The sequence below is a fragment of the Thunnus maccoyii genome, chromosome 24, assembly GCF_910596095.1.
Source record: "Thunnus maccoyii chromosome 24, fThuMac1.1, whole genome shotgun sequence".
NCBI lineage: Eukaryota > Metazoa > Chordata > Actinopteri > Scombriformes > Scombridae > Thunnus > Thunnus maccoyii.
This window is the reverse complement of record NC_056556.1, coordinates 8,507,373-8,531,631: the sequence shown is the minus strand read 5'-3', so window position 1 is coordinate 8,531,631 and position 24,259 is coordinate 8,507,373. Positions and strand designations below refer to the sequence as shown.

Below are 24,259 nucleotides of genomic sequence, written 5' to 3'. Positions count from 1 at the left end.
TATTGACATTTTACATTTGTTTCCAGAGAGACTTTGCTGTTGTAAACATGACTGTTGCAGCTGGGCGGCTGTGGCTCAGGAGGTAGGGTCAGGAGCGGGTCGTCCACTAATCGGAAGATTGGCGTTTCGATTCCCGGCTCCTCCAGTCCGCATGTCGATGTGTCCTTGGGCAAGATACTTAAACCCAAATTGCTCCTGATGGCTGTGCCATCAGTGTGTGAATGATTAGATTTCCTCTGATGGGCAGGTTGGGACCTTGCATGGTAGCCCCTGTACCCATTCAGCGTATGAATGTGTGTGAATAGGTGAATGTGATTCGTAGTGTAAAAGCGCTTTGAGTGGTCGGAAGGCTAGAAAGGCGCTATACAAGTACAGTCCATTTACTGTTGCTGCTCTAGAAACAATGTTTAGTTATATTTATAATAAAAATAAATTCTAATCCTGTTCTGAGTTTAGTTTTTTTTTAAAAGAATAAATTCAAAGCAGAATTTACGGCTCGACTTTAAGGCTTGTCCGATTTCTTTATACGACAAATGGAAAAGAAATTCACTTGTCACAAAAAAAATCCTCACAATGTTTCATCTGCTCTGCAGCTCTACTGTGCGCACTGAAAAAGAGGGATGATGCATCACAGACAGACAAAGTCTGTGACGAGATGTCAAGAAGCAGATATTCACATTTTATTACATAATGAAAAGCGCCAAACCTTCAGATGCGCAAGAAAGAAAACGGAGAAAAGAGGAGGAGGAAAAGAAAGCCCAATATAGAGGTATGTCGTCCAATGTTAACATAGCTAGCTAAGTAGCAATAAAGCTAATGCTAGATAATGATGCTACGATAGCTGCTGGACTCACATATCGTTACAGATTGAAGGATATGAGACTGAATGACAAGCCAGTAGCGAGCTATCTGGATAACTGCTCCTTCCTACAACGTAAGGCTTTGTGCTGAAATTTCACTGACTAATATCAGTGATAATGGCTAACGCTATATCCATAAAAACAGATTTCTGCACTGGGTTGCACCAACCATGTGTAAACTGGCATGAGCCACTTGGCATCGTAGCACATTGTAGTAAACTGGATCAATAGTGAAATATCATATCAATAAATTAGGTCTCTACTGGATTACTGTGTTGCTAAATGGCAGCAAGTAGAGTTATGTTGTAACTTATCTCCGTGGTGAAAGCTTTTATTTTAGTGATGCATAAATCACAACTTAGTTGTAATAATAATTTACGTTATAACTAAGTTTGAACTGACACACAGCTGGTGCAACGGGCTGCAGCAGTTGTTTGTCTACTCTGCAGCTACATGTTTTAGCTTGTAACAGGCTGATATCTACTCTATAACTGTCCAGATGCACTCAGGAAATATCTGCAGAAGCCTCCAGCTGCTGGAGAAGTTACATCTGGTCTCCCATCTACACCACTCTCTGAAGCAGGTCAGTTCAGCCACTTATTTGTGGTCTCTGTGTAACTGATAATACACTGCTATGTTGTCTTTATTATTATTATTATTATTATTATTATTTGAATGTCACAGTTACACCTTGTTAATTTCAAGTCAAATATCAATATTATCTTTTATTAAATGGTTTCTTACATACTTGTGTTATCATGGTAACACTAGCGCAATAAAATATATTGAATCATAAATATAATTTCTATATTATAAAGGGAACATAGCTAACTTAAATACTAATCAATATTAGACTGCAACCATCTATATTTATTCAAGTTGTCTACAGGACACATTAAAGCTAGAATAACTTATTCCATCTAAAATAATTTAAACTTGGATTCTTGACCTTTTTCACTCATGTAATTGAACAGTTCTGGTCAACCGTTATCTATAATTTATGCTTCAGATGTGTTTATTGTCTGATGTGTTGTCATTTATGAATCATTGTGTGTCCTTACTAAAGGATTAATAACTATTTGCATGTATGTTTAGATTTACCTGCAGGTGAAGCAACAACAGACACAACAGACACTTCTACTACTCTACAGCCTGCAGACACCATCAACTGGAACAGATCCTGAAGTATGTGAGTCCATCAAGGCAGCAGCTATAGATCGTGCTGACTGGCAGCCCTGTCTGATATGGTGAGGACAGAGATAGTCAGCAGAGGCCATATCAGCTAAAATAAGACTCGACATTTACAAAATGAGAGGATGGGAGAAGTTCCCATCACCACCACTTCTACAGAAAATAAGGGAATGGAGAGAAAATCAAGAGAAGTTGGTTGGGTATATTCCAAGAAAAATTTTTAAAAAGTCTTTACTGCTTCTGCTGCAAGCTGATCTCACAAAAAACTACAAACTCATCAGTAATTGATTTAATGACTGGAAAAATTGCAGTGAAATACTCAAAACCCACGAGAACAGTCCAGGGATCTCATTTGTTGAGTAAGCAGGAACGGGGCCTGAAAGAGGCGTATGCCACTTCCCAAGCAAAAGTTGAGATCTATAAAAACAAACTTGATGGGACAATGTGCGCACCTGCACCTAAACTCTTACCCATGCGTAGGAACATTTTAGAGACAGGGGAAATCGACGATGCAGAATTGAAGTGAATTTAATTTAATTTCACTTAATATCAAACATCAATTATAGATCCACATTATCATAAACACTCAAACCAGCAGTGTTATCTGTACTTTGGATTGTAGTGAGCTATAACTTCCATAAACATCTTTCAATTTGTAAAGATATAAAGCAACTCAGATCTTAAAGTCTGCCCAATGTTACACAATGTCACAGTTACACCTTGTTAATTTCAAGTCAAATATCAATATTATCTTTTATTAAGGATGTGGCAGGTGGCAGGATTCTGCAATGTCTGGGTTGCCTTTCTCCAATATTAGCTAAGCATGAAAATACTGATTCATTTTCACCTTAGCCACGTTAACTTACTGATGAAATGATCATCGATTGTAGAAATCCAAGATGACATCAAATAACTTCAACAAACAGAACTAAAACATATTTACAGGACAGAGCGTTAATAGATTTTTAATATTTGGTTATACTGTGCATATATCACCAAGTATGAGTTCCCATGTAGTTTATATGTGTAAAATGGCTACAGTGAACACGGCTGTATTGTCAAGCACAGAGACACTGGAGACACAGCGGTGGCTGCCACACACACTCTGCCTTCTCCAGTCACCTCACCGGCTCATCTTCACCACCTGTGCTCACTGTGTCAATTAGAGAAATACCTGTATGCTGGATTTTGGAGTAAATATAAACTAATATAGTGTTTATTGTATTTTAGATATTGAGTGAGTGGTGTAAAAACTACTGATACTGGTTAACTGGGAGCTGGCCCACTGCAGGGTGTGTTAAACATTTAACCAGAGATGTCTGACTTAACAATCCACAGGAATGTTTATTGAGGTTGTATATAGTTGTTTTGGGTTACACACATAATTTCAACACGTCTGAAAACGGGGAAATAAAACGTTAAATGTCTGTTCATGCCTGTTGCGGTCCTTCCTCTGCTGCTGCTGAGCACAAGTGACAAGAGAGGCTCCGATACACTGACTCTCAACACTGATTGGCCAGGCGTCTAAAGACAGAGAGAGTGATTGGTGCGGCAAAAGAAACACATGTACATGAATATTCATGAAGGCTTTTGCATCGACCATTTATGGTAGAATGTGGGTGTGTAGAGGGTGGGAATGACGCTGATCCATGAGCGCACATTTCCAGGTGGACTGTGATTTATAAAGGGAAATATTCGTGCATTCGTGTTTACGCATGGTTTTATAAATCTGATTATTTTTCGGTGCACGCCATTTTTGGCTTTTGTGCGCACGTACAATTTTAGTATGGATCCTACGCACTGTTTTATAAATGAAACCCCAGAACATTGTGGGCACATGGCATCATGGAAGGAGTCGTCTATCCAGTGTAATCTATCAATAACCAAGTGCCAGCGTCTTGGATGTTACTAACAGGTAAAGGTAGTTAATAATAGTAATATTTAACAATTGATTCATTCTTTGAAACGTGATTTGTTTGTTTGAAAAGTAATTGTAATTTATAAAAATCTATATTTTTGTCTTGAAACCATTGTGGTGTCTGATGTTTGTTGTCCATATTTTTACTGTAGAATGAGCGGGTGTGTCATGGACTCATGGTTTGGGCTCTTTGTGTTTTTTCTTCTTTTGGTTTTCTGTGTTACACTTGTGTTGTCCAGTCTTTTTGCTCATTCATGTTATTTGAGTTGTATCTTTGAAAGACTGTATTAGATTATTGGTTAGCTTGTAGTGCTGTGTACCTAGGTTGATTATTCAGAGACAGTTTGATTTATGCTGGCTTGTTATTGAGTGCTGTTGTGTTTTCTGGGTTTTACTTTGCTCTGTGTTTCTCTTGTGTGTTCCTTCACTCCTCCTGTTTTCATGTGCTCCTCCTCTCACCTGCCCTGCAGTAGCCTCGTCGGTCCTGCCCTGCTCCTAGTGTCTTCCCCAGCCTATCAGCTCCCAGCCTGCCCTTGTATTGTGCCACCTGTTCCTTGTTGTCTGATTACTTCAGTTTGTATTTAAGTTCAGTTTTCAGTTCAGTCTTTGTCGAGTCGTCTGTTCAGTTAGTCAATTCTGTTCTGTCGTGTTTGTTCAGTTTCCTGCTCAGTAGATTTTTTTTTTTGTATCTTGTTCTACTCAGCTCATCCTGCTTTTGTTTTTTTCCTGCCAGTCTTTGAAATAAAGACGCTTTTCTTCAGCCCTGCTTTCTGGTCTCTGCATTTGGGACCACCTGCTCCTCAATGTATGACAGGGTGGTGATGAGGCAGTACTGGTGGGGTAATGTGGTTTTGGGGGGGGCACCAAATCCTGATCTCTCCTAGGGAACTAATATGGCCAGAGCCGGCCCTGCTGTCAGATTTATTAAAGGAAAGCTTTTACATTTTCAGAGTCAGTGAAGAAATCAGGAGAGAGGAGACAGAAGTGAGGAAGAATTGCAGGATGTAACTTAATGGTGTTGAAAGAAAAACAAGGAGAAAGTAAAGAAGTGATTGAAAAGGAAGAAGGTGCAACTGATTCAAGATTTAAAGAAACAGTTGAAGGAGTAAAGAGAAACACACAGAGGCAGCCCAGGCGTCAGGTGATGGAGAAACATGAACACATTCAAAGCAGGAGGCAGAAAAAAAACCCCTGAAAACAATCCTAGTAGAAACACTGTTAATCATTATTATTAAACGTCAGAAGGATGATCAATAATTAATCTATAGAGCTCATATTGAAACAGACTTTACAAAGTGCTTCACAATTCAGGATCGAATGAAAAGATCATTAACAGGGAAGTAATGGCTTGAATAAAATTGAATCATTTATATGTTGACACTGTTTGGATGCTTTCAACTGTTTGTTCGTCTGATTTCTACGTTCACAAACAAAATGAAAAAGTAAATTATTGTCATTTTTACTCTGACAAGTGACTTTTGTGGATGTGTAACAGTTCAAAAAGGCACTTTAATAATTCTTATTTACAATTGATCTCAATGAGGAATTTTTATTCATGAATGTTTCCTGTGGAAATTACCTTGCTGCACATCGTCCCTTCTGTCCCTCACAGAGCTGTTTTGCATTGCTGAGGGTAAGTTGTGTGGAAAAATGCTGCCGCACTATTTTATTGTTTTCTATGGAAATTGAACCATTTATGTTGTAACATTTAATGCATATTGTTTACTGTTAATACTGTAACTCTATCTAACTCTTATCTATCAAATGCTGCTGGGATTTAATGAAGTGAAGGAGAAGCTTTTCATACAGTATAAACAGCTGTGGACAACAGATACTGTAACAATCACCCACATTCATTTATACATCACTGCACACTGATTTACTGACTTTCCTGCTTTAACCACATTAAACCTTATTTTCTGTGCAGATGTTGGTTGGAGAGTGTTTAATTGAAATAGATGATTTATATTTGAAGCATTAATCTGTTGTTGCAGCACATCTGCATCCAGTAGACTATTTAGTATGAAACACAGGTGCCTGATACTGTATCAGTAGCCTATGTGACGCTCACAAAAACAAAGGGATTTTATGAGGATGACGTATGACTGCAGCGTTCTACTATAGTCATACGTCATTGTTCAGTTTTAACAACAGCTGACATTTTTGATCTTTGAGCACAAAATTAAGTTCTTTGTCCACAAATATTTGGTGAACATTGTGGCTAATCAACATGGTCAGAAAATGACTCAGAAAAATATGAAATATCTCAAAAATGCCAAAATACACTGGAGGGAGACTTTAAATAGTAAATGTTTGAAAACAACATTTGAATGTGTAAATCTGAAGGAGATTTTACCTGATAAAAATCATCCTTATGTCTGCAGTTTAGTGTCACCACAACTTTCACATCATATTAATCTCAGCACAGAAGTAAGAAATGGTGTCTGACCTCAGAGTCTCCAGTCTACAGTGTGGACTCTCCAGTAAATCACACAGCAGATTTGTTCTTGAATCGTTGAGACTCTCGTTGTCACTCAGATCAAGCTCTCTCGGATGGGAGGGTTTGGACTTCAGAGCTGAGAGCAGAGAAGCACAGCTGATCTCTGACAAACTGCAGTTCCACAACCTGAATAAAGAAGAAATCATGTAGCGTTAGAAGCAGATTACATGGGTGCAAGAGCTCCGTCTACAGACGGATTTCCATCAACAGTGAATTATTTGTTCCATCATAATCTGTTTATTTTTACCACTAACACAAAAAAGATTTTACTCTGCCACTACATTTCTGCTTTTTTCACTTTGTAAACGGTTAAACAGCGAGGGAAAGAGACGTTCGTTGTTCCAGACATCAACGCTTGTTCCAGCTTCCTGTGGTTGTTTATGCATCGATTTATACGTCTGTTTTCTCCAAAATAATCAAAGGTATGGCAGTTTTATTTAATGTGCACTTATTTCTCTGTAGGGATGGGTACCGAAACCCGGTATTAAACGAGCCCCGAGGATAAATGATTAAAGACTGTAGTATTGATAAGCTCCGATGTTACCGGTTCTTTTATCAGCACTTTTTAATGTTTTGGTGTAATTTATTCTCAAACTGCAGCCTCTCCTCCACACACACACACACACACACACACACACACACACACACACACACACACACACACACACACACAAACAGACACTCTCTCACACACACACAAACACAAGCACACAGACACACACAAACACACAGACAAACACAGACACACACTCACACAGACACTCTCTCACACACACTCACACACACACACACACACAAACACACACAAACACACTCACACACAAACACACTCACACACACAGACACACACAAACACAAACACACACACACAAACAGACACTGTCTCACACAGACACACACACACAAACACAGATACACACAAACACACACACACACACGAACACACAAATACAAACACACACACAAACACACAGACACAGACACACACACACAGAGCAAAGTCAGTGAACAGCAGATCACATGTGAAGTGAAGATTACTCGAGTTGACGACAACTACGCTCGTTACTTCTTAAGTGCAATAACACCTTAGCGAGTAAAAAGCCAATACTCTATCAATACACCTGATCAACAAGCATAAACATGTAGAAAAGTGATATTTTCAACTGCTCTGTCCGCAGTCTCTCATCCACCGCTGCTATGTTTTACACAACCACAGCGCGCTAGCTCGGCTAATAGCTAATTGTTAGCAACAAGCTAAAACTAAAGCTGTCTGTATGTAGTCTAACTGTTTAGCTTAGTTTGCCACCAATCTTCAAATTTGGCTCATTCTTGTAAACTCAGCTGCTGGCTGAGACAAAGCAGCCTCTCCTCTCTACCAGCGGTACCTGCAGCAGTCAATCACATCAGCAGCAGAGGGAGGAGGAGGAGGACAGAAGGAAGGACTGATACTGACTGATGTCTGTCTTCTTCTTTCTTTCTAAACTTCACTCAGTATTTTCATGTCAGGAATATTATTTATTTTATTGACATTTTACATGTGTTTCCAGAGATATTATTGAGTTTATATAGTGACTTTGCTGTTGTAAACATGACTGTTGCTGCTCTACAAACAATGTTTAGTTATATTTATAATATAAATAAATTCTAATCCTGTTCTGAATTCAATCTTTTATAATTTATTTTTAAAAAAAGCAATTATTTAGTATTGAAAAAGAACCAAACCGATAAGGAGGATCAATAAGACTATTGATTATCAGTGTTCAGTCACATATGTTAACATGAAAAGTTTAAAGTTGAAAAAGATAATAAGTTCTGATATTTGTGATATTTTTATTCTAAAATATAGTTGAATAGTTAAAATAAGTAGGCCTACAAGTGTTTTGTCAGTAAGGAGAGAAATAGCATACTTTATGAAGGTAAAATATTTTATTTTATGCTTTTCATGTATAAATTGGTGCCTTTGCCAGGAATAAAAATCATCACCAGAATGCACCAAATTGCATCATTTAAAAAAGGATTTTGCAGGGGGGGCATGCCTCCAGACCCCCCGAGGTGACTTCATGCCTCGGCGCTCGTCGTTGTACACCAGTAGAAAAAAGTTAAGTCAAAAAATTTTTTTCTCTTCAGCACCCATGAGATTATTGTGTTTGAAATCATTCAAATGTTCAGAGCTGAAGAAGGTTTAGAATGAACAAGTTTAGAAAATGGAAACTCCAAACACCTGAACCCAACAGGATGCAGGTTAAAAACTGTCAAATACAAAGAGTGAAAAAGAGCTTCATTAATATTAATGACAACATGCTGCTACTTCAATAAACACACAGTGAATTAACAGTGAATTAGCCAGTGCAGCTTTTTCATCTTATATTAAGGTTTCAAATCTGCAGCTCTGATACAGTCAATAGATTAAACCACTGAAGAAGAAAATAGACGTTAATAGTAAGATACTCAGTGTGGATCAACATAACATCATCCTTATGTCTGCAGTTTAGTGTCACCACAACTTTTACATCATATTCATCTCACAGGGATTACAGCAAAAAAAAAACAAAACAACTTTTCAGTGAAATTTTTCTCAAGGCGCAGCCAGGTCATGTTATTCACCTGTAATTTGTAAACCTATATTACTTGACGCCTGTTTAACAAATAACACAAGATGTAAAATTATGAGATTTCAGCACCACTTCACACATAATCATGGAGCTCTTTTTGACTGGTCCTTGGATCTTGGGCTACTCTTCTGACTAATTTTCTTACTGCTCGGGCAGCAATCTTGTGAGGAGCTCCTGTGTGTAGCCGGTTGATGGTGGAGTGAAGCTGCTTCCACTTGCAGATAATGGTCCCAATGGTGCTTATGGGAACATTTAGGAGTTGAGAAATCAGTCAGTAACCTGTGCCATTCCTGTTGCTCAACAATCTTGTTGTGAAGGTTTTGGGAGAGCGCTCTGCCTCTAATCATCATGAGATGGTTCTTGCATGACAGCTTGGTAACAAATAATATCTTCACAGATGTCTAACCCTTTTTAAAAGAGTGGAAGTGCTAACAGCCACATGCACTAACCCAGCTGATTGTAATTAGCACAGGTAAGAGGACTAATTAATGGAATCACCTGGTTCAGTGCTTTTTCTTACTGCCTGTTCAATACTTTTGTCCTGTGTCATTCCAATTCAATGCGCATAAGTTTTTTGTTGATTGGGATGTTATGATTTCTTTAGCTGTGTTGCCTTATTGATTTAATACCAATGTCTGCTCTTAATTTCATATGAATAGCTGCACTGGAAATATGTCTCCTGAAAAAAGGTTGATGTGTTGAATACTTATTTCCCCCCACTGTACATTTATATTTTCTTATTAATTAATGATTATTATACACATAAGATTAAGGGAAGACAAAGCACCTGAAATAATTATATTTGTTCTGACTTATTACATGAGTTTGCCTAATTTGCATAATTTCATAATAAAAATTAAAGGTTATAATACAGAAATATATTGGATGAGAGTGTATATTACTAAGTTTCATTTTGATAGAAGAACATGGATTATTTTGTTCTTATTCAACTGTGGTGCCTTAAAACACATCCACTCTCATCCATGTTTAGGTTATTAAGAAATTTCACATAGGCTTGGCTATGCTGCAAATTGAGCCTACTGGTATAGAAAAAATAGATGATATAAATTAGGGATGTCAATGATTCATCGATTATGGGTTAATTGCCATTAATTATTCAACTGATTGAGTTACAGGTGTTTCTGGTGACCGCCCGTAAGGGCCGCACAAGCTGTAAAACGAACGCACCTCCCTGCCTTCCAACGAAGAAAAACAGTTGCAGACTCGCAGTGAGCCTCAATCTGCTCACTGTGTCGTCTGGTTGAACTCTGAAGCATAAAGCTGTGAAAACTCCACGGAGTTGTTGTCTGGCGGCTGTGCGGTTTAGCTATCTGAGGCTCATGCTAACGCTAAACTAACATGTTGAACAGAAGCAGCTGCTCGGTTAATGCAGGCTGAGAGCTGACTGTCAGACAGCAGGACTCTAATTACACATGCTTCCAACAAAATCAACACAAAAGTGATGAACTGTCTAAGCGACACTCCCCTGATCTGAGTATAAATGCATTTTAGTGGTGACAGTAAATGGACAGATAAAGTCACAGCAACAGTATTGTTTCGTCCCCGGGACATCCGTCCAGCTGAGCAGCTGTTTCCAGCAGCTGGACTAACGTTAGCTAAAGTAAACACACGTCACTCCATCATGTAGATCAGGTCTGCAGATTGTTTTATATAAAACTAACCAGATGATGTCTGTTGTGGGGAGATTGGGGTAACCTGTTTCAGACTTACATTGTTACACTATAATGCCCACTGTACCAACAAATAATATACATTTATTTTAGTCTAAAATACAAAATGTGTAATATTTCACTCACTATTGTATATCTGAGCAGGCTGCAAGTTATATACTGTAGATAAACACCTACTATACACTATGTACTGTACATAAAGTAACATCATTTTACCATTTACCATTACCATGACACAAAATAAGAGTAGACTACATTAGGAGATAAAAGAAAAAAATAAGCCAACACCAGGTTACTTAAATGATAAATAACACAAACAATGACTTAATTTAGAAATTACAGAGCTCCCGTCTGTTGCTATTCAGTAACTGGTCCGCCAATATCCAAAGCATTAAACACAGCAAACAGCTGCACAACTTCTAGCTTCACTAGAGGACAGCCACCGGGTGCACAGGCCAACAGCTAGGTCTACAGCCTACGGGACACAATTAAAAATCTATCTGCTTGTTATTTTCTTTAAATAATAATGTGTAATTTACTTGCAATTAGTAGGATAAACATGAACTTGCCCAGCGCCAGGCTAACGTTAGCTGACCAACTACCATCTGTAGCAAACCGTTATTTATCTGTCCATCGTTTATGTTTTCACAGTCACTGACTCGTTTTCACTGATTGAACTTTCAACAACAATAATATGAATCTTACCGTTTTTATTCCATCATGTTGAATTCCGATGTTTGTTCTGTCACTCAGAACTATGAGCTAGAGTTGAGTGATGCGCTGTGTTTAGATATTCCGCGCTGTCTGTGTCACGTGATTCATGTAAACAATCCCATTGGCTACTGAGATGTGACAATCTACGAAGAACAACATCTGGTTGATGCAGCTCTCACTGTTTTTTTTACATCATCAAAATCCACAAACGAAATACAGAATGAACGGGAAGTTTCTCTCTCTCTCTCTCTCTCTTTCTTTTTTTTCTCCTCTGATCTACACTGATCTCATAAATGGCCTCTATGGACACAACAACATTCAGACACCTATTCATGTCAACAAAGATCAATAAAATGCTGCTGACTGTAAAATGGATCAAATTAGACATGTTGGATTAAAAGCTTATGTATTAATTTTATTTATCTTCTTCCTGTAAATGGTAACAATTAAGTGTAATTTCATTAAAACACTACAGAACTTGAGCATATACAGAAAAATTCATATTTTCCTCCCACTGAGGAACTTATTTCCAACCACAGATTTACTCTCATCATCACCGCTGACTGACTGTGATCAGTGCCAAACACCAGACTTTCACATGACTTCCCTTTTAACTGGTGGTGCAGCTACACAAAGTAACATCATTTTCTGCCAGGAAGCATCATGCACATGTTGAAGTGTAGCAGCTAAAACATGACTTGAGATACAAACTGCATTTGCAATTATGATTTGCTCTCTTTGTCTGTACTCCTGTATCAGAGTTTTAAAGTGTGTGTGAGAGAGACTTTATGTACAAGTTCCTACAAAATAGTGTGTTCTCAATGTTTAATATAAGACATTATTCATGAATATGCAATGAAAGTCTTGAACTTTTTTCCCATTTGGTTTACAGATTTGAGTTTCACACACATACCAAAAATTATAAATATTAGTTTGGTCTAACATAAAGTTGTCCAATAATTTCAATAATTTCTTACAGATATCAGACCCTTTCAATTGTAGACTAAATTCAAAGTGAAATCAACTGTTCAGGCATTTTGGATTTTAAACATTTTAGTGATTTGTGAAATACAAATGAATCAAATTAAATGTGAAATTTCTATTATGAATTTAAATAACTGGGTACATAAAAGATGTACAAGAGGAAAACACAGTTGGTGAACTGACCTCAGAGTCTCCAGTCTACAGTTTGGACTCTCCAGTCCAGCAGACAGAATCTTCCATCCTGAGTCCTGCAGGTTGGAGTTTTCACTCAGCTCCAGCTCTCTGAGATGGGAGGGGTTGGACTTCAGAGCTGAGGCCACAACTTCACAGTGAGTCTCTGAGATTCCACAGCCCTTAAGCCTGTTATTACAAATTATATTACATTTAAATATGTTAAAATCAAACACTTTTATCATAAATATAGACACTATGCATTTTGATGACAAAACAATTTGTGTTGTGTGTCGCTAAGCAGCTTCATATAGTGCATTTATGGTAAAATGCTGTCTGTTGTGATAAAATGCTGACTGTCAAAACACAAATCCTTAAGTCCTGAAGTTCTTTTGCTGGATTTGTATTAAAACTAGAAGTGAAGGATAAACTGTAAAATGTAACATTGTTTATAATTAAACAGAATAACTGTGTTCATAAGTGTAAACACATCAACTACAAAGTTTTTCTTGCTCTCAAAGTTTGGTTACAACTGAAGAACAATTGTTGTGAGAATAACTGGTTTACAATTTTGGCAACAAGCAGCTGTAACACAAGCTGAACACAATGTAATAGTTTATTAGTTTTACAATGTGCATGTATGTAAAGGAGGGAAGTATGATATGTCAGTGGTTGATATTTTATTGGCCAAGAAATGAGAAAATGTAACTACTGTATTGTTATTGTTTTGGTAATTGAATTTCAGTCAATAATTGTGTCCGATAATGCAGAGCCTTTTTACAGTGACTGTGGACTAGTGACATCATTCTAAACCTGGTTGTGAACAGGGAGTTTTTAAGGTCAGGTTTTGTGTTGGTACTGGAGTGGACTGAGAGTAACAGAGCAGACATGGTTTTAGAGTAGATTATAGTAGTCTGTACAGTCCTGCCTCTCTTGCCTTTCTCTCCTCTGCTCTCTGTGTTGCTGCCTGTTTTCACAAGGCCAGCGTAACTTACAAACAAAAATAACCTACATTGTTTTAAGATTAATAATATTGGTTATCGTATTGGTATCAGACACAACAAACATAATTATCAATTGTTGTCTTTGGCCCTGAAATTCCTTTTCGGTGCATCTTTAATGTAAAGTGATTCACACTTTACAGCATGCACTAAACATTTACATTACACTTTACTGTGATATTGATATGATTGATGTAAAGTTGGCTTTATAATATTGATATTTTGTTTCCCAATCACTCTCAACACTGTAAAACACACCCTTAAAAATGTTTATCTTTGTTACAGGTACAAAGAGTACAACGTTTGGAGACCAAATAGACTCTTCAGAGTTGGGTACAGAGGCAACAGGAAGTATTTAAAACATTTTGGACTGAGCAGCTGGACATGAGAGATATGTATGTGTGTGTTCTGCAGTGATTGATTTATAATGTTGATAATCACATCTGGACTTACACAGCCTTTCTGCAGTTCCTCACAGCTGGGATCAGTCTCCGTCGTCCCTCATGTGATGTGTTGTACTTCTTCAGGTCCAACTCATCCAGAACCTCCTCTGACATCTGCAGCATGTAGGCCAGAGCTGAGCAGTGGATCTCAGAGAGTTTCTTCTCTGATCTGTTCTCTGACTTCAGGAACTCTTGGATCTCCTGATGTACTGAGCAGTCGTTCATCTCCATCAGACAGTGGAAGATATTGATGCTTCTGTCAGGAGAGACATTAGTATTCATCTCCTTCAGGTTGTTGATGGTTCTCTGGATGATTTCTTGACAGTTCTCGGTCTGACCCAGCAGGCCTCCTAAGAGACTCTGGTTGGACTTCACCGAGAGGCCATGAAGGAAACGAACAAACAAGTCGAGGTGGCCATTTTCACTTTGAAGAGATTTGTTCATGGATCCCATCAGGAAGTTATCCAGGGATGAGTGACTGTAGTCTTCTACCCAGAGGTCATCCAGGGATGAGTGACTGTAGTCTTCTATCCAGGGGTCATCCAGGGATGAGTGACTGTGGTATCCCAGGAAGGCCTCCAGTACCTCTGTGTTGCTGCTGGTGTAACAGCGGTACATGTAGACTGCAGCCAGAAACTCCTGAACACTCAGATGAACAAAGCTGTAGACTGTTTTCTGGAAGATCACACTCTCTGTTTTGAGGATCTCTGTACAAAATCCTGAGTACACTGAGGCCTCTGTGACATCAAGACCACACTGCTCCAGGTCTTCTTGGTAGAACACGATGTTTCCTTTCTCCAGTTGTTCAAACGCCAGCCTCCCCAGCTTCAGAAGAACTTCCCTGTCAGCCTCTGTCAGCAAATGTGGCCTTGTCTCATGTCCCTCATTATACTTGTGCTTCTTCCTCTTTGTCTGAACCAGCAGGAAGTGTGAGTACATGTCAGTCAGGGTCTTGGGCAGCTCTCCTCTCTGGTCTGTAGTCAACATGTGCTCCAGAACTGTAGCAGTGATCCAGCAGAAGACTGGGATGTGACACATGATGTGGAGGCTCCTGGATGTCTTGATGTGTGAGATGATTCTGCTGGACAGATCTTCATCACTGAATCTCCTCCTGAAGTACTCCTCCTTTTGGGCATCAGTAAAGCCTCGTACTTCTGTTACCCTGTCAACACATGTAGGAGGGATCTGATTGGCTGCTGCAGGTCGGGAAGTTATCCAGACGAGAGCCGAGGGGAGTAGATTCCCCTTGAAGAGGTTTGTCAACAGCACGTTGACTGATGACTTCTGTGTGACATCAGACATGACCATCATGTTCTTGAAATCTAATGAAAGTCTGCTTTCATCCAGGCCGTCAAAGATGAACAAAACTTTACAGACAGTGAGCTTCTCTGCTGTGACCTTCTGTAATGTTGGATGGAAAACATGGATCAGCATGAGAAGACTGTACTGCTCATCTTTGATCAAGTTCAGCTCCCTGAATGAAAACAGAATCACCAGACTGACATCTTGGTTTTCCAAGCCCTCTGCCCAGTCCAGAGTGAACTTCTGCACTGAGAAGGTTTTTCCAACACCAGCGACGCCACTCGTCATAACAACTCTGATGTGTTTCTTTTGATCAGGTAAGGATTTAACAGGTGAGCTTTTGTGTCTCTCTTCGGCTGTAAACGCTTTAAAGATGTTGTGACACCTGATTGGAGTGTCATGGAGGATCTTCATCTTGGAAGCTGTCTCAAGCTGCCTCACCTCATGTTGGGTATTAACCTCTTCACTCTGTCCCTCTGTGATGTAGAGCTCAGTGTAGATGCTGTTGAGGAGGGTTTCACTTCCTGCTCCATCAGTTCCTTCAGTCACATGTTCACATCTCCTCTTCAAACTGATCTTATGGTCATGTAAAACCTCCTGGAGAGCAACATTCACTAAAACAGAGAAAAAAGTGAGACTAAACAAAGACAATATGATAATTATTTATTATTACCAACACAAAAACAACCGGTCTTACTTTGTACAGTGATGGTCTGACTGTCTGTCTGCAGTCCAGGTCTTGTTCTGGATCTTTTTCCACACTGAGGACAGGAGAAGTCTCCTGATGAAGCAGACTGGTCCCAGTATGAGTTGATGCACTCTCTGCAGAACCAGTGTCCACAGCTGGTAGAGACTGGATCCTTCAGGATGTCCTCCTGACACAAAGAACAGCAGGACAGCTGCTCCTCCACAGAAACACCACTCCTCTTCTTCCTCATTCTCTCTCTGTAAAGAAATTTCTTTATCAATAAAATGCTTCATTGATTGATTGTTGAAAAATATTAAGATTTGACCAACACTGTCTCATCTAGACAGTCACAGAGAACAGTAAAAGTGTAACTTCTTCTCTGAAATAATTGTATATTGTATTTAAACTCTCCTGCTTTCATAAATACATATTTAAGTCATCTGGAGGTGTTTTGGCTCACATCAAAGGTCACTGGTGCTGCTTGACGTGCTGACGTGCTACGGTAAGCGTATTGTATCATTTCCGGTTGCCGACTGTGTCTACTGATAGCGTTGTTGCTGCTCTCATCTCAGTTGATTTTCCTATACATATCACATTACTGTGGATTAATATCTGCTGTATATTTAAACTTTCGCTAGTTTTACACAAGCACTCTCAGCGCTTTTCTCTTAGCGACTTTTCTCGCTAATCGCACAAGTTGTTAGTCACTTTAGCTCTGCAGCTAGCACTAGCAGCTAACTTAAACTAAGCAGTTAGAGATGGCTTCTCTCTCTCCCTCTCGTTCTCCTGCTCTCTCTTGCTCGGTGTGTCAAATGTTTAGTTATTCCTCTGCCTCCTTTAGTGATAGTGGTAAGTGTAATAAGTGTAGTTTATTTGCAGCACTGGAGGCAAGGCTTAGTGAATTGGAAGTGCGGCTCCGCACCATGGAAAAACAATCAGCTGCTAATATAGTTAGCCAGCCCCTAGTATCCGGTGTGGGCCGACCTAGCATAGCTCCCACTCCCCCGGTAGCTCCCGAGCAGCCGGGAAGCCAGGGCGGCTGGGTGACTGTCCGAAGGAAGCATAGCCCTAAGCAGAAGCCCACGCTTCACCAACAACCAGTTCATGTTTCTAACAGGTTCTCCCCACTCAGCGACACACCCGCTGAGAAACAAACTCTGATTATTAGCAGCTCCATAGTCAGAAACGTGAAGTTAGCGACACCAGCAGCTATAGTTAAATGTATTCCTGGGGCCAGAGCGGGCGACACTGAGTCAAATTTAAAACTGCTGGCTAAGAATACACGTAAATATGGTACGATTGTCATCCATGTTGGCGGCAACGACTCCCGATTACGCCAATCGGAGATCACCAAAATTAATGTTGAGTCGGTGTGTACATTTGCAAAAACAATGTCGGACTCCGTAATTTTCTCTGGACCGCTGCCTAATCTGACCAGCGATGACATGTATAGCCGCATGTCACAATTCAACCGCTGGTTGTCGAGGTGGTGTCCAGCAAACGATGTGGGCTTCATAGATAACTGGCAGACTTTCTGGGGAAGACCTGGTCTGATTAGGAGAGACGGCATACATCCCACTTTGGATGGAGCTGCTCTCATATCCAGAAATATGGCCAAGTTTATTAGTAAACCAAAACCATGACAACCCAGAGTTGAGACCAGGAGGCAGAGCTGCAGTCCTACATGCTTCTTTGCGCTTCCATTAGAGCAGTTACCCACCCAAAACCACATAGAGACTGTGAGAGGTAATGGGAAACACACATTGTCATATTAATCCCAATGCTGATTTAAACTTATGTTCACCAAGTATGTTTTATATGCCTTGTTCAATTGATAAGTGATATCGAAAGGTCATGTCCTTTGCTTGCCATTGTCGCTGTCAACAGGATGAGTTATGCAACAATAAGTGGAAATTAAAAGTTCACTGTTTTCTGAGTATTGTGTCTGCAGACGCATAAGCAAAAAAGTAGAAGTATGTGGTTAGATATGTGGATTAAGAGCATATAGAGAACTAGATCAAACCAGACTGAGGGAGACAGAAATAACCTTAAGCGTGGGTGGTGAATTGGGGTAAAAAAAATGAAGGAGGAAGACAGCTCCTTTTCTAAGAAATGATAGACAAAGAGCCAATTGGGGTCCAAACAATAGATACACCCAAAAAGGGGGTGAAAACAAGGTATAAAATGCTCTGGCACGTAGACAAAAGCTCAGAACACAGGGCGCTTTGCCAAATGCAGGTTTTTCTGTGAAGTGTTCTCCGAAGATCTTCGATAAATAAATTCAGCTGATACAAAGACATTACTCGACTGTGGTTTCGTTCTTCTCGCATCAACCAACTCGGGGAGGTTGCCTGAAAGGCTTCCTCAACAAGACTGTGTCTGTCCCCCGACCACATAAATCAATTAAATCCAAAGTAAACAAAAGAAAAGTCATTCATGAAAATCTAGTAAAAATTAAAACCACTACTGCAATAGTACAACAAAATAAGATAATTAAATGTGGACTCTTGAACATTAGATCTCTTTCATCTAAAGCTGTTTTAGTAAACGATTTAATTTCATATCATCATATTGATTTATTTTGTCTCACTGAAACCTGGCTGTGTCATGAAGAATATGTCAGCCTAAATGAATCCACTCCCCCCAGTCATATTAATACTCATATTCCTCGAGACACTGGCCGAGGAGGAGGAGTTGCAGCCATTTTCAACTCAAGCCTAATCATCAACCCTAGACCTAAATTTAATTATAACTCATTCGAAAGCCTTGTTCTTAGTCTCTCTCAGCCAACCTGGAAAACTTTACAGCCAGTTCTATTTGTTATAGTGTATCGTCCTCCTGGCCCGTACTCTGAATTCCTATCTGAATTCTCAGAGTTTTTGTTGTATTTAGTCCTTAGTACAGATAAAGTAATTATAGTAGGTGATTTTAATATTCATGTGGACGTTGATAGTGACAGTCTCAGCACTGCATTTATCTCATTATTAGACTCAATTGGCTTCTCTCAGTGTGTAAATAATCCCACTCACCGTCTTAACCACACCCTAGACCTTGTTCTGGCTTATGGGATTGAAATTGAACATTTAATAATTTTTCCACAAAATCCTATTTTATCAGATCATTTTTTAATAACTTTTGAATTCCTATTACTGGATTATACACCATTAGACAAAAATGTCCTCACTAGATGTCTATCTGATAGTGTTGTAGATAAATTTAAGGAAGCAATTCCGTCAGTACTGAATTCACTGCCATGTCTCAATACTACAGAGGACTCTTATGTTAACTTTAGTCCCTCCCAAATTGATAATCTTATTGATAGTGCTGCAGGCTCACTAAGACAAACACTCGACTCCATCACCCCCTTAAAAAAGAAGATAATAAAACATAAGAGGTTAGCTCCATGGTATAACTCCCAAACCCGCAAATTAAAGCAAACATCGTGAAAATTGGAAAGGATCACCTTTCACCAAAGTAGAAGAATCTCGCTTAGTCTGGCAAGATAGTCTTAAAACATATAGGAAGGCCCTCTGTAATGCCAGAGCCGCCTATTACTCAGCATTAATAGAAGAAAATAAAAACTGGCCTAGGTTCCTTTTCAGCACTTTGGCCAGGCTGACAAAGAGTCATAACTCTACTGATCCATGTATTCCTATAGCTCTCAGTAGTAACGACTTTATGAGCTTCTTTAATGATAAAATTCTAACTATTAGAGACAAAATTAACCACCTCCTGCCCTCAACAGGCACCGTTCTCTCCCCAAACACAGGAACCTTAGTAACAGCAGTAAATCCTGACATATATTTGGACTGTTTTTCTCCAGTAGACTTGTCTGAACTAACTTCAATGATTTGTTCAGCTAAACCATCAACCTGTCTCTTAGATCCCATCCCAACTAGGCTGCTTAAGGAAGCCTTACCCTTAGTGAGCACTTCTTTACTAGATATGATCAATTTGTCTTTAGTAACAGGCTATGTACCACAGTCCTTTAAAGTAGCTGTAATTAAACCTCTTCTTAAGAAGCCTACTCTTGATTCAGGTGTTTTAGCCAATTATAGACCTATATCTAACCTTCCATTTCTATCCAAGATCCTTGAGAAAGCAGTCTCTAATCAGTTATGTGACTTTCTACATAACAATAGTTTATTTGAGGATTTTCAGTCAGGATTTAGAGCGCATCATAGCACAGAGACAGCACTGGTGAAAGTCACAAATGACCTCCTAACTGCATCGGACAAAGGATTTGTCTCTATACTTGTCCTGTTAGATCTTAGTGCCGCATTCGACACAATTGACCATCAAATCCTTTTGCAGAGACTGGAACATTTAATTGGCATTAAAGGAACTGCATTAAGCTGGTTTAAGTCCTATTTATCAGACCGATTTCAGTTTGTACATGTTAATGATGAATCCTCCGTGAAGACAAAAGTTAGACACGGAGTTCCACAAGGTTCTGTACTTGGACCAATTCTATTCACCTTATATATGCTTCCTTTAGGTAATATTATTAGGAAACACTCCATAAATTTTCATTGTTACGCAGATGACACCCAATTATATTTATCAGTGAAGCCAGATGAACCCAATCAGTTAAACAAACTCCAAACATGCCTTAACGACATAAAGACCTGGATGACCTGCAATTTTCTACTACTAAATTCAGATAAAACTGCAGTTATTGTGCTTGGCCCTAAACACCTTAGAAACACATTATCTAATGATATAGCTACTCTGGATGGCATTACCCTGGCCTCCAGCACCACCGTAAGGAATCTGGGAGTTATCTTTGATCAGGATATGTCCTTTAACTCCCACATAAATCAAATTTCAAGGACTGCCTTTTTTCACTTACGTAATATCACAAAAATCAGGCACATCCTGTCCCTAAAAGATGCAAAAAAACTAGTTCACGCATTTGTTACTTCTAGGCTGGATTATTGCAATTCCTTATTATCAGGCTGCCCTAACAAGTCTCTAAAGACTCTCCAGCTGGTCCAGAATGCAGCTGCACGTGTTCTGACTAAAACTAGAAAAAGAGACCACATTTCTCCCATTTTAGCTTCACTACATTGGCTTCCTGTAAAATCTAGAATAGAATTTAAAATCCTTCTCCTAACTTACAAAGCCCTTAATGGTCAGGCACCATCATATCTTGAAGAGCTCATAATACCGTATTATCCCACTAGAACACTGCGCTCCCAGTATGCAGGCTTACTGGTGGTCCCTACAGTCTTTAAAAGTAGAATGGGAGGCAGAGCCTTCAGCTATCAGGCTCCTCTTCTATGGAACCATCTACCGGATTCAGTCCGGGGTGCAGACACCCTCTCTATGTTTAAGAGTAGGCTTAAAACTTTCCTTTTTGATAAAGCTTATAGTTAGGGCCGACCAGGCTCGCCTTGGATCAGCCCTTAGTTATGCTGCTATAGGCCTAGACTGCTGGGGGACTTCCCATGATGCACTGAGCTCCTCTCTCCTCCTCCTCCTCTCCATCTGTATGCATTCATGTAACATCAATGCATGTCACTAACTTTGCTTCTTCCCCGGAGTTTTTTGTGCTTTCTCATCTCACAGGAAAACCTGAGTCCCGGGCCAAACCTTCGCGGTCCTTCACAGTCCTGATGGCATCCTTCCCTGTCTATTGATGCTTGTGCTTATTGTTGTTGTTGTGATCGTTTTTCTTCTGTCCCCCCTCCCCCTTTCCCTCTCTCTTTCTCTCTCTCAACCCAACCGGTCAAAGCAGATGGCCGCCCACCAAGAGCCGGGGTCTGCTTGAGGTTTCTACCCGTTAAAGGGGAGTTTTTCCTTACCGCTGTCGCCAAGTGCTTGCTCATGGGGGAATTGTTGGGTCTCTGTAAATTAAAGAGTACGGTCTTGACCTGCTCTATGTGAAAAGTGCCTTGAGATGACTTCTGTTGTGATATGGCGCTATATAAATAAAAATTGATTGATTGATTGATTGAAGTCTTGTAAACTGACATAAAGAGATTAATTTGTCTCTCTGCTGTAAACAACCCTTAACTGTGTTTCTTATCTTATCATTTAGTGATCTGCTTGTAGTTTGCTATTAAGACAAATTCAAAACTTCCTGCAGCTGCTTCACTGTAAAAGCCTTCCATTAAAGAGAGCTGATTATGTCCTTTACTGCTTTACAGTCCCTTTTTGCAGCTTATCTTGGGTTAGTTAGGTTTGACTCTCTTATCTCACCAAAGCCATAAACTATAACCCACATTCCTGAGGACTTTTGTGAAGCCTCCCTGCAAATCTGAGCCAAACCTGGAATTCATGTAAATTCAATGTCTGATCATTATGCAAGTTATATCATGTTATTTGTCATGTAAATACAAGAAGAATGGTATGACTTTCATAGTTGTGTGACTATCTTCTAAGGAGATATTAAAACTTTGATCTTATCAACTTTTATTAACTTTATACTACATGCAACAATACTGCCTTCCAGTGACAAGAGTTAAATTTCCTTATGTTAAGAGTTGATCAATGTTTGGTAACTATGTATTTGTATTTTAAAACACCTAGGTGTTTAACTTTTGATCTAGTAGTTGTATTGAAAAAGTGAATTTTCAGTAGTAATAGGAATGTAAAGCTGTAATGTTTGAAGGATTTCAGTTTAGAGTTTTCTTTTATTGTTATATTTTGAGTAAAAACATGAGAAAATGAATTACACATTTGAAACACATTCTTTCAGGTTTTGAATAGATGCAGATCTTTACAGTGACTTCAACGTCGGGGCAAAGATGTATGAATATCTTGTTGAAGTGTAAATTCTGACATGAAGGTTCTCAGGTTGCTACAGAAATACCATCTGTAGTTTCTGGCTATAAAACGCAGATTAAGATCCATCTCAGTTTGAAACAGTGTCTATAATAATAGTTCTGCATCTTGAATAGAAATAAAAATAATACTTTATTCATTAAAATTGCACAGCAAACTCAAAATGGCTGACTTCCTGTTGGACTTTGGATATGACTCCGAGAGGCTTTTTTTTTCAGTCTGGAGATGTTACATCTTCCTACCAAATTTCTTACATCTACATCAAATTTAAAGGTGGGGGCTTTGACTTTGAAATTTTCTAGGGGGTGCCATTGAGCCATTTTGCCACATTCAAGCCCAAGATCTATATCAGATATCAAGTTTTGCCACTTCTGATGCACATGCAAAGTTTGGTGAGTTTTCAAGATCCCCTAGCACCTCATAAATGTTAAAAGTAATTAGGGGGCGCAATACAGCCAACGTGCCACACCTAAGCCCAATTGTGTTATCAAATCAAAATATTTACTAGTTTCAACATGGGTGCAAAGTTTCTTGAATTTTGTGCATTCTAAAGGCCTCAAACATATTTGTGAAATGAAAATTGATACACGAAATCCAAAATTGCTGACTTCTTGTTGGGCGGATTTTCTTTTATTATGTACAGAATGATGAGAACAATGATCCCACTGAATTTCATGAACATCAAAGCAACTTTATTCCAACATGGCTCTGTGTTTGAGGACGCTATGGAGTAGGCTGTGCTACACAAGTGGATCATTAATGCAGCAATACATTTAGTCATTAGTCAATCAGTTTACAGCACAAACAGTCTCTTACTTTGTGTCTGAGGGTCCAGGTTCATTACTGAAGTTCGGAGGTTGATGGTTGGACCAGTCACTCTTCATAGACAGACAGTCCGATGCCGGAGACTCTGCTCTCTGTCTGTGGTCTGTCTGACATCTGTAACACCACCAAGATGTTTTTATTCATATCATGTGAATCCTTGATAAATTCTCTGATGACAAAGCCATTCAAGGAGCTCTAAATACACAAACTGCTGCTCCTGCAGATAATAAGTCGCAGATTAGATCACAACTTTTCTAAATGACTGACAGCTGTCACAGATACTAAGGGGAAGATGGGACAAATGATTTGAATGTGTGTTAAATTTTAGATAACAAATAAATATTAGTAGAAATTTTAATGTACAAACACAAAATCAACCATGGGGAACAGAAAACATAATGTCATTGGCAGAGGTAATTAAAATTAAAGCGTCAAGCAGCGATGACCAGGCCCTCGCACCTCACGTGCATCGGAGGGAGCGGCAACTGTGGTATCACTACTGGAGGTCGGTTGACACAGCTCTGAATTTTCAGGAGTACTGGACACTGTGTGAATGGGTAAAATATTATG

At 39.2% G+C, this 24,259-nt stretch overlaps 1 protein-coding gene and 1 long non-coding RNA gene across 14 annotated transcripts in view; one reads left to right on the top strand and one right to left on the bottom strand.

Moving 5' to 3' along the window:
• LOC121891797 (NACHT, LRR and PYD domains-containing protein 12-like) overlaps positions 1-24,259 on the bottom strand; it is a 118,432-nt gene that overhangs the window by 14,663 nt on the left and 79,510 nt on the right. For 7 of the 12 annotated variants that reach the window (XM_042404375.1, XM_042404382.1, XM_042404373.1 and 4 more), the window contains 5 exons: positions 23,681-23,803; positions 16,085-16,332; positions 14,096-16,001; positions 12,654-12,830; positions 6,419-6,595 (listed from right to left, as the gene is read on the bottom strand). In XM_042404375.1, coding sequence (XP_042260309.1) covers positions 6,419-6,595; positions 12,654-12,830; positions 14,096-16,001; positions 16,085-16,332; positions 23,681-23,803 — 2,631 coding nt within the window. Of the gene's footprint in view, positions 1-3,375; positions 3,576-6,418; positions 6,596-12,653; positions 12,831-14,095; positions 16,002-16,084; positions 16,333-23,680; positions 23,804-24,259 lie in introns of those variants that run through there. The other 5 variants (XM_042404380.1, XM_042404383.1, XM_042404385.1 and 2 more) reach the window with 4 other exon arrangements.
• On the top strand, positions 472-4,729 carry LOC121891805. Of its 2 annotated transcripts, none has more exons than XR_006094165.1 (3): positions 472-769; positions 1,360-1,443; positions 1,956-4,729. It is a non-coding gene; the product is annotated as an uncharacterized LOC121891805 (long non-coding RNA). The 2 variants fall into 2 exon arrangements; XR_006094166.1 differs by having other exon boundaries at positions 472-934.